The sequence below is a fragment of the Centropristis striata genome, chromosome 9 (assembly GCF_030273125.1).
Source record: "Centropristis striata isolate RG_2023a ecotype Rhode Island chromosome 9, C.striata_1.0, whole genome shotgun sequence".
NCBI classification, from domain to species: Eukaryota; Metazoa; Chordata; class Actinopteri; order Perciformes; family Serranidae; genus Centropristis; species Centropristis striata.
Genome location: NC_081525.1, coordinates 14,498,889 through 14,510,555, shown reverse-complemented (window position 1 = coordinate 14,510,555; position 11,667 = coordinate 14,498,889). Strand labels below are relative to the sequence as shown.

The 11,667-nt window shown below is 36.9% G+C and overlaps 1 protein-coding gene across 1 annotated transcript; it reads left to right on the top strand.

Annotated features, from left to right (window-relative positions):
* The first annotated feature begins 2,235 nt into the window (after nt 1-2,235).
* On the top strand, nt 2,236-10,048 carry LOC131978059 (large ribosomal subunit protein uL18). Its single transcript, XM_059341564.1, has 8 exons — nt 2,236-2,345; nt 2,828-2,897; nt 2,983-3,098; nt 3,404-3,538; nt 4,130-4,332; nt 7,452-7,629; nt 8,846-8,934; nt 9,890-10,048. The coding sequence occupies exons 1-8, from the start codon at nt 2,343-2,345 to the stop codon at nt 9,987-9,989; spliced, it is 894 nt and encodes a 297-aa protein (XP_059197547.1). The 5' UTR covers nt 2,236-2,342; the 3' UTR covers nt 9,990-10,048.
* Nucleotides 10,049-11,667: the final 1,619 nt, after the last annotated feature.

The window sequence follows — 11,667 nt, the reverse complement described above, 5'->3', positions numbered from 1 at the left end:
TTCTGTGCGGAAAAACTTGCCTAGCTTTTTTTAAGCCGATATATATCAGTCAACCTCTATTTAACACTATTAAAGAGTTAAAATATTAACACTTTTCAAAGTGTCATTTTAACTTAGAGTCTGTGAGAATTATATAAACTCAGAAAAAGTGTTAAATTTAACACTCTTGAATTAAGACTCCCGATTTTGCTGTGTAGATTTCAGGAATAATTCCACAAAGATGACCTGCGCACTAACTGTGTGGGTGGAATAGCAAAGGGCAAAATCATTATGTATTATCATAAACTCAGTTAACTGTGACGATACCGGTATTGTTGTAGTCACACCCATGTGAAACAATTACCTAACTGAGTGTTGTGACATCTGAAGACTTAGTGGCAGATATATTTTTAAATATCACCAATAAAACTGCCAGATACCAGATATCTCTGCATATATTTAAATATATTTATTCATTGGTGTACATACTACTACATGCAACAACTTATTTAACCTATTTAACATGCTAAAATATATTTTCTCCAATGTGCAATATCTGTTAAATGAAAAGTACTTTCAGGAAAACAAACAAACACAAAAAAATATATTAAAAATATATGCCAAATAGCAGAAATGTATGTATATAATGTATGTATACGTCTTATTGTTTATATTCTTTATTGTGTCTTTTATATCTATGTGTTTGTATAAATATAAGTATCATATAAATATCATCATCAAGTCATATCTTATCTCATCTCTTTAACAAGTGATTTAATCTGTTTTTCTGGATCAAGATCAACTCTTATATTAAAGTGTACAACACACAAGAAATATTTAGATTTTAGTGTGACATGCTGACATGAATCTGTACAGATATATTATTATAGCCTAGATATCAGTTCAGGATCACAAATGTCAGGTATTTTACTTGCTGTATTAGTTTCTCAATTGTTTTGGGAGAGAATTTGCAATATCATGATACTGATATCATGATATAATGTTACAAATACAACAATGGAGGTTTTCTATCCACATGGTCGCCCATAAAGTTGGAATAGTTTTGTTTTCAGACACAATCCTCTGTTATTTGTGGTTACATGTTCATTTAATTTTTCATTTTAACCAGGTAATAAGAATGGAATGTTCTAAAAAATCAATAAAAAGGCAGTACAACTGGAAAGAAGGCTATTATTGGTGGTTGTGGTTGATGAAAATGTATTGAAAAGGTTCTGTATTCAAAATTTTCAGTCTGAAAGTATTAGCATCCAAATGTGCTTGAAGTATGAAATGTAAAAGTATTTTTCCAAATATATTATTGTATAATTATTTTGGATGCATTTATATAGGCAGACTTTTACTGTTGTCTAGGTAGGGTTCATGCTAACTACTTTTTTTTCATGTGGTGTAATTTATAAATATGCATAATCATTTAAAATTGATCATATTTTTTCATATTAAATCTTGACCTTAAAATTAACTAGTAACTAAATCCGGCAGATAAATGTAGTGGAGTAAAAAGTGTAATATTTGCCACTAAAATTTAGTGAGGTAGAAGTATCCATCCATCTATCTATCTATCTATCTATCTATCTATCTATCTATCTATCTATCTATCTATCTATCTATCTATCTATCTATCTATCTATCTATCTATCTATCTATCCATTATTTCAGTAAAACCACACTGTGAAAAAGTCCTGCATTGAAAATTTACTTCAGTAAAAGTACAAAAGTATCAGCATCAAAATGTTAAATTTGTTAAAATAAAATATTCCAAATATATTATTGGATTATTATTATTGATGCATTTATGGAAGCAGTGTTTGGATTTTCTCATATGGCTCATTTCAACTACTTATTATACTGTTGTGAGGTTTAATTAAAAATGTCTAATCACTTTAAATTGATCATACATTATATGTTAAATCTCGACCTGTAATAACTAAAGCTGTCAGCTAAATGTAGTGGAGTAAAAAGTACAATAATTGCCTAAAAATGTATTGGAGTAGAAGTATAAAGTTACATAAAATGGAAATACTCAAGTTCTAGTGCTATCTATCTATATATCCATCTATCCATCTATCTATCCATCCATCCATCCATCCATCTAGCTATCTCGCTATCTAGCTATCTATCTAGCTAGCTATCTAACTAACTAACTAACTAACTAAGTAGTTGCCGCCCCAGTCCGCTAGGGGCAGCGTGGTGAATCCGGAGCAGCATGGCGTCTCTGCGGCTCATCCTGTCACACGGTATTTACGGCGCATGCGCACGAAGATCTTCCTTTTTCCAGTGCAGCGGAGTCAAGCCCCAGTCTTTGGCTCCGGGCTCCTTTCATAAGGAGACAAAAAGACTGCAAAATGGTTTGTAATCCGTCCCAATATGTGTCTACATGCATACCTAAGACATATATGATGTGCTCTGTGGTGTCAAACGTTTTAAAAGATGCTCCTGATGTTCAGATGAGAGTAGATTAAGTCCTGCTAATGCTTACCGGGTCTGCTTAAACGTGGCCTAATGGCTGCCCTGACAAACTCACTGCTTCCTTGTTCATACAGCCTGCCTTAGAGTGGTATTTTCCTTCGTGTGTGACCAGTGAGTCCCTTGGTCCACATTCCCTGAATTACCAGTATTTAAAGCTAACTATAAGCCTGTTCGCTTACCTTTGACACTTTAGCAATTATGCTAACTACCCGTTCAGTTCCATTAGCCCAGTTGGCTAACGGCGCCTAGATGACAGTGACAGTCCAACTACCCTGAACACAGCAAACTATTGTGCAGTCAGCTTTTGTGCTTGTGATGCCAAGTCCCTCATGTTAAGTCAATGCATTATGTTTTCTTGCAGGGTTTTGTTAAAGTGGTGAAAAACAAGGCCTACTTCAAGAGGTATCAGGTCAAATTCAGGAGGAGGAGAGGTAAGAAACAACTCCTTGACAGCCATCATCCTAATGTTTAGCTTAAGAGTTGCATATTTAAAGTAATTGTGTGTTTCCCTTCCAGAGGGAAAGACTGACTTCTTTGCTCGTAAGCGCCTGGTTGTACAGGATAAGAACAAGTACAACACACCCAAGTACCGCATGATTGTCCGCTTTTCTAACAGGGACATCTGCTGCCAGGTGAGCACACACCTGAGATTACCATGTTTTTGTCCAGAGTGTTACACATGTTAACATCTTTGCACTGATGGATATCTTGCACTGCAATAATGAGTTGTAAATGACCTATTCTGACTAACTCCAACAGTCAAAATATGGTTAAAGCACAATGTAGAGATTTCTAATTTTCTTTTATCATGGATTAATGGAACATTACAATAATCTGAACTGACTTGCAATGCATGTTATGGAAATACTTTCAAGTGTTAATAGTGAAGACTCTTTGCAGTCCATGTGCACTAAGGATTGTTGTGATTGCTTTGCAGATCGCCTATGCCAAGATTGAGGGTGATATGATCGTGTGTGCGGCCTACTCACACGAGCTGCCAAAATACGGGGTCGCCGTTGGCCTGACAAACTACGCAGCTGCCTACTGCACTGGTCTGCTGCTGGCCCGTAGAGTACGTATAAAGTAGGAAGATGTTGAGAGTTGATAGTGGAATTGTCTGTGCTCATGCTGCATTCATGTCCTACTCAGATGCTCTTATTTCCCAAGTAGGAAATCGTTCTTCCGACTTGTTTCCATGCGCTTTAAATCATGTGAAGATGTGTTTTTATTGCTCAGTTAAAACATCCTAAAGTTAATGCACTCCATGGCTTATAAGGGTTAATGCTAATCCTTTTTTCTAAATCTACGTCACTGTGGACAGCAACTAACAGTTATGACTTATAACCTTTCAAGTTACTTTGTGGGCCGTAATGTGCTGTTTAAGTTTGTTACAACTTGCTTTTGTCTGGCATTGGCAACTCGTACCTAAATTTTCACCTACATTCCTCATTGTTCTTACTTTAGTGGCCATCCTTGTGAATTTTCCAAGTTGGGATCTCATTTTTCCAACAACACATGAATGCAGCATTAATCCAGGTTTGCTGAAAATTTTCAGCGGGAACTTTGTCATTGTGAAACCAAATAATTGGACACAAGTTAATTCTGCTTAAGGAAACCTGTGGAAATCAAAAGCTAGATCTTTAAATACCCTTTCTGTCCTCAGCTGCTGAACAAGTTTGGCCTGGATAAGGTGTATGAAGGCCAGGTGGAGGTGACAGGCGATGAGTTCAACGTGGAGAGCATTGACGGTCAGCCAGGAGCTTTCTCCTGCTACCTGGATGCTGGGCTCGCTAGAACCACCACAGGCAACAAGGTGTTCGGTGCCCTGAAGGGGGCTGTGGATGGTGGCCTGTCCATCCCACACAGGTAACCCACCTGTCACACTTCCTGTCAACACATGTTGGGTTAGATCAGGCCTGTCCAAACTATTCCAGAAAGGGCCGTGTGGCTGCAAGTTTTCCTTCCAACCAAGCAGAAGCACAACAGGCACGAGCCATTTAATCCGGGTTCGTACGGGGCAAGTGAGAGAAACTATTCTGGTGTATTCTAAGTAGTTATGACTTAAGAACTGGTAAAAAATAAGAAAGGAATTTAAATGTTGTATTTTCAAGGTTTAAAAAGTGCTTGGATTATGGATAAAGTTCTTGTAAATGCTTGAAATTCTTACTGTATTTCTCTTGCAATCTGACTATCCATCTATAGACTATAGATAATCACATGTTCAATGTAAAAATAATGAGTAGCCTATCTGAAATGAAGTCTGTTCCTCCTAAAAGTGTAACACCATCGCTGTTATGGTTCAGTGAAATCTCCCCCTTTTAGTATGTAAGTACTCATCTAAAACATGCAACTTACAACAGGTGTAAGATAAAGACCGGTGCTAAAGTGTATGAACCCTGTTTAATTAACTCGGGGTTCAAACAGCTGATCCGTAGAATCAGGTTTGTTCTTGATTGGTTGGAGCAAAAATCTGCAGCAGCGCGACGCCCTTTATGGAATAGTTTGGACATGGCATGGATTAGATGCTGTGCTGGGCTTTTGGGGAAATGAGGTGTTCCAAAAGATTTTTTAGTGGGATTGATGTATGTGATTGATGTGACACCTTGTATGCATCGAGTCGTACTGTGGGAAGCCCTAAAATGTCTACAAATGCATATCAAGTTTGTAAATGCTAAATGCACACTGTTTGCATCTTAAACTATATAAATGATGTACTTCTGGTGAGAATTTTTTCATGTAGGATACATGGCAGGCCACATTAGGAAAAACAGGTGTATCTAATTAACTTAACGACATCTGGATTCCATTTAGGACAGTTAACTAGATCAGAGCCACTGTTATTAATAACATCTATGATCCAAAGTTTTTCAGTGAAATAGGTTTTGTATTCTAACTGGCACTTAAAGTGTGCATGCAGCCTGTTTATGAATGAACTGTGTCACAGATGGTGAGGTTAGCGTTGTGTTGTAAAGGAAGCAGTTAAGTTATATGTAGTTAACTGTTGTCTGTCTGGATGTGACTGAAGGTACTGAGGCTGCTCCGTCAGATGTTGAGCTGTTGGTTGGTTTTATGTCTGCCAATTGCTTTTGTAAACGCTAACATGAAATATCTAAATATAGACTCGATAAATTAGGGCAATCAACCAAAGAAAATCTTGGTTGGCTTAGATGTTAGCTACTCTTGAACAATTGTTTAAGTATGATATCTCCACATTAACTAAATCACCAAGCACAATGTTTGTTTGTTTTTAAACCCAGTGCTGCTGTTTTACACTGCTATAAATGCCAGCAGTGTGTCGAGGCATTGAGGGTAAATTTTTGGCTGATCAATGCACATTTGCTGTTTGTTTATTTATGGTCGCTGAGAGTTGAAAATGTTTAACTTTGTCTTCAACTGGAGGAAAAACTTATCAAAGTAACACCAGAGCATATCGACCAACTGACCAGCAGGTGTCAGCACTACAAGAAGTTAGTTACTGCTTGAAGTCACAGCTAACAATTAACCCTCTGGAGTCTCCAAAAGCTCCAAAGCATGACTTCTTCATGACATCCAGACTAGAAAACAAAGCAGCGTGGAGCCCTACTGTAAATTTACCTCTAAAGTTCTGGCTGTAAACTCCATGAGGCCAGTTTCAGTTTGATGATGAATGATATACCAAGTAAAACTGGAGACAAGCTCAAATATATTTAGTATCAAATGATAGAACTGGATGGAACCCTCTCGTATGTTATATTTGCAACTTTTGTTCACATTTGCAACATTTAAAATTCTTTATTGAGCATGATAGTGTTTCGAAAGTAAAAAAAAGATTCAAAATCACATTTTATGTTGGACTAAAGGACTACTTGCAATGCACAGATGTGATTTGTGTACAGAGAAGATGTTCAGATCTGAGGGAAAAAGGGCAAGAAAAGATTGGTTAAACATGCTTCCACTCATTTGTTTCAGAATTGAACTGAATGCCAGTTGTTTGTTTACAAGAGATCCATATAGTGGGTTCAGTTCCCAGTGTAACTGTAATCTGTTCATGAATGCAGAATTAATTGCAGGTCCAGTGTAGAGGTGGCTTGTGTGAATATTGACCGTATAGTCTCAGCATAGAGAAAGCATCTTAAACCTCTGAAGTCCAGGAGGTTTTGTTTCAGATTTGTCAATTTCCTATGTATTCATTTCTGTCTCTGTTTAGCATCTTTCAGTCTGTCCTTACATCACATGCATGGCTCCTTTTTCTCCACACAAACTTGGCTATCAGTCAGATTTTTCATGTTATTTTAAATAACAAAGTATGAAGCTGCTAGGAACCCAAAATACAAACAAAAGACACAGGTGTCTATGGAAATGTTTTTTTTAACCATTTATACACACAAAAACAGGAGAAAAAAATTAACAATAAAACTACAAAACAGTCTATTTGCATGTAAATGATAATAGTAATAGTTTTCATTGTAGAAAGGAAATTCACATTTTAAAAATGTGCTCATATGATTACACTTTCAACTGGTTTTCTCAGCTTGTCTACATATCATATATAAATAAAGTTATTACTGTAAATATGTGTATTTTCAAATGGTGTAATTTATGTAAAACTGTTCTGTTAATGCATAAGAAATTATGATTTGTACATTTAATACTTAACTTTAATACTTTATTTTTGGATAGGGGCAGTGCACATTAATGAACATCGGAAAAAAAAATCTTTCTAAATATGCAGTCTTATAGCAATGCTGCTAGTTTGCATCCATAGTCCCCCCAAAAAAAATAAAAATTAAAAATATAAAAGACGGCAAGTACATAGGTAAGATAGAAATAGAAGAGACAACACACACACAACACAAACCCATTCCATTCCATAATGCAATGCTGTTCATTGTGCCTTCAACTGGCAAAAAAAAAGTTGTGGTGATTTTTGAATGTTGTCATAAAAACATTCCAGCAAACCACCCAGGGATTCACCTCTTCTGTCCGTTTTTTTTTCCCCCCCTCAGCACCAAGCGCTTCCCTGGATACGATGCAGAGAGCAAGGAGTTCAACGCAGAGGTTCACCGCAAGCACATCCTGGGCATCAACGTGTCCGAGTACATGAGCTACCTGATGGAGGAGGACGAGGACGCTTACAAGAAGCAGTTCTCCCGCTTCATCAAGAACGGAGTCGCCCCTGATTCGGTGAGTACTCTTCATGCATTGTTGAATTTCCTGCGGACTGTGTTGCATCAGGTGACGGAGCGCGAGTCGGGACTCCTTCAAATATGTGATGCTTTGAAATTTGCCCTTGTGTGAACTTATTAGCTCGTGGTCTCACAGCTTCTATCTATTAACTGTCTTACTTGTGGCACATTTATTGTTCTCATAGGAAAGATCTTGAGTCGTGGCACAGTGTTGTTCACTCAGGAAAATAAATAAGGATTATTTAAGGCTGGGCGATATATCGATATAAAAGAGATATAGATATATTTTTAAATGTTATATGGAATTAGACCATATCGCATATCGATATAGTTAAAAAAAAAATGCCTTTCTTTCTATTTAAATGCTGCCCTTACTGGGGTTTGTCATATTTACGGTAGTTATTTTGTAATGTTTGTTTTTCTTTTCTCATAAATATAATTTCAGAAAAAGACAATTTTATTTCAGTCTATTTTTAATTACCATATTTTTTTATTTAAATGTGCACTTTATGGAGCTTTGACTTTAAAAAAAAAAAAAAAGGTACTCCTGTTATACAGTATTTATGTTCACTTAAATAAACTTCCAATAAATGTCATATTTGACTTTGATATTTGCACATTTGCTCTGTTTGTGATTAAAAAAAATATCAGGATGGATATATATATATATATATATATATATATATATATATATATATATATATATTTATTTATTTATTTATTCAGCCTAAATGTATCGGGATATGACTTTTGGTCCATATCGTCCAGCCCTAATAAGGATCAAATAATATATTTGGTACATATCATGTGCCCCTGTTAATAATTGCTTCATATAAGGCAGAACAGGATTTGAAGTGTTGACTTTGTCCATAAGCTATAACAGCTGTTAGTGCAGGATAGACGCAGGATTTAACTATTTGTAGAAAATAGACAATCTTTAGAATGCTTATAAAATATTTAACATGAAATGGACCTGATTTGAGGAGTAACATTCTTACATGCTAAGTTGGTAAAAGCTTACTTGAAGAATGACAAATATCTTGTTAAAATTATTTTCTTGGATACAAAACTATACATATTTTCCTCCTCAAATAATCTGCAAAAAGTATATTTGTTTGGCACGTCTAAGTGCAAGTGGAGTATGAATTTTACCCAGAAATCAGATGTGAAATAAACAGTTGGGCATGAGTTTGACTTGGTCATCTTTGTTTCAGATTGAGGAGATGTACAAAAAGGCTCATGCTGCCATTCGCGAGAACCCAGTCCATGAAAAGAAGCCTCAGAAGGAGATCAAGAAGAAGAGGTGAGAAACACTGATGCTTTTAGGTTTATTGTGGGGATGCATGATATTGGATTTTTTGCAGATATCCAATACGCCAATTTTTTTTACAACTCATTTAGCCGATTACCGATACATTTTTTTTTTTTTCCTGCACAACTAATATCCACAATCAGGGTAAATTTGGCTAATTTCCCAATTGACATAATAAGTAAACATAACCTGTGTTCACTGGGAACATGTGAAAAGTGCAACTGTACAGCAATTAAACCCAAATTGAATAAAACTACATGTACCTTACAGACTGCTGCTGAAATTCAAATTTAACTTTAAACAGGAGCCCAATATGCGACGACTCAATCTGCACTGCAAACAAAATCACAAAGTACAAAAAATATCAGCAGCTTCAGTCCCTAATCAGAACATAAATAAATAGGTGGGCTCAGACTACACTGCACTATTCTATGAGCTACAAACAAGGTGCAACAGAGATGTGATGTGCACCCCATTATTTAATCAGTAATTATATCTGCAGATATCTGCTTGTCCGATTCCCTAGAATCCCTAGTTTATTCTTGTTTTCACACACAAGTTGTTAAATTTTGCAGTAAAATTCAGCTGTAGTGTGGGCTATTTATTTATATATTCACGCAGTCTGAGCTTTAACTGCCAGCTCATATATAGTATATTGGAGACACTGGCGTAACAGTTTATTTTGGTCGGTCTGAAGATCATCTTTTTGTATTTTTGGTTTCTGTCATGTTTTTGTCTGCTGTGTAATTTATTTTCTGTATTGTTCCTGTTTTCAATATCTGTCTCCTATGGACCCTTAGTCTTGAATACATTTTGAGTTGATTGATATGGTTATAGTAATATTTGAAATGCAGGTTAGGCCTATTGAGACCTTGAAGGTGCAACTCTGATGCAACTATTAAAAACAAATCCTGCAAATGCTAATTGTCCTTGTTTTGTGACCTAGGTGGAACCGTGCCAAGCTCTCTCTGGCCCAGAGGAAAGATCGTGTCGCCCAGAAGAAGGCCAGCTTCCTCCGGGCTCAGGAACAGGAGGAGGAAGATTGAGGTGTACGGCTGCTCCGTTCCTCAAATGGAATTTTGTTCTAATAAATCTATCAAAAAGAGTTGAATTCTCTGGTGTACTTTTTCGTGTATTATACTCATAGACTGTATAAAGATTACACTTCATCACACTACAAGGAGTTTTAAACTGGTAATAACATAGTCTCAATTTAGGATGTTTTTATGGCCATTTTTAACCCTTTATCGGGCGAAGAACCATATTTGGTAACTTCAGCGGATATCCAAAATAAGGTCCTCATGTCTCTGTGAGGTCGTAGAACCACACGGGTTTTGGGTAATATCTCGAGAAAAAAGTTGCAAATTTACTAGATTAAAGTGGTAAGTCTACAAGAAAAAAGTCACAGATTTAAGAGATTTAAAGTGGCAAATCTGCGTGAAAAAAGTCATATTTACAAGAAAAAAGTGGGGAACTTTTTTCTCGCAGATTAACCACTTTAAATCTCATAAATCTGCATTTCTTTCTCGTAGATTTGCCACTTTAATCGAAACTTTTTCTCAAAATATCACCCCCCCTCCCCCGGGTCCGTTTTTTTTTTTTTTTACACATTCTGGCTGTATGTAGTATCCAATATTCTCTAGGGTTGAAATTTAGAATTTGCAAGTATTTCAATTAGTGCCCTATTAAGGGTTAAGGCTTTTATTGTGACAGTGTATACAGGGTGAAAGTGGGAGACATGCAGGAAAGGGCTCAGTCGGATTCAAACCAGGGGCCGCCCGCTCTCGAGGACAAAGCCTCTGTGGTTTGCTCTCTACCACTCAAAATGAACAAAATTTACAGGGTTTGTACGGGTGTGTGTGTATGTGTATATATATATATATATATATATATATATATATATATATATATATACACACACATACACACACTGAATAGCCTATCTGAAATGAAGACCGCTCCACCTGCATCTTCTTGTTTGAGATGTTTCTTGTTGCTCTACCCTGAAGGGAGTTTTTCTAATTCATAGTGGATGTGAGGGCTCCTGAAGTAGGCCTATTTGTGGGGCTTTCCTCCTAGTTTGGGTCGTGTTTAGTTCCACCAGCTGCCGGTTGATGATTTTTGTGAGCTTACTTTTGCTCCTAGCCCCTAGATTCCCATACCAGTATGTTTTATGACATTAGCAAACTACTTTTAGTTGTTAAAAGTGTAATACCATTGCTGGTGGTATGGTTAAGTGAAATTTCCCCTTTTAGTATCAAAGTACTCATCTAAAACATGCCATTTACAACCGTTGAAAGGTCCTGGAAAAGCTTGAAAATGGACCTTGAAAGTCCTTAAAGTGCTTGAATTTGACCACTGAAAAAGTGTACGAACCCTGAATTTAATACTGATACCGATCATGCAGGTTCTCCATACCCTGCTTCAGCTCAGCTCAGCTCCAGCAGGAGCTCTGACATTAACTCAGCTGGACAGACTTGGATCCTGCTTCACTTTCAACCTGCTGTTGTATCTGCTGTTGGAGGCTCTTGGTTTCCAGCAGGAGGCAGAGCGCTCTGTGTCCTCTCCTCCAGCCAGCAGCAGAGCTTCAGCCTCTTGGGAGCCAAAACTGGCACCATGCTGCCAGAAACCCACGCTGTTTTGCTGGAGGGAAGGAGGTGATGGAGAACAAGGACTGAGCTGGGCAGACTGTCAAACTCTGCTGCTGTGAAATTAGTTTCTAAC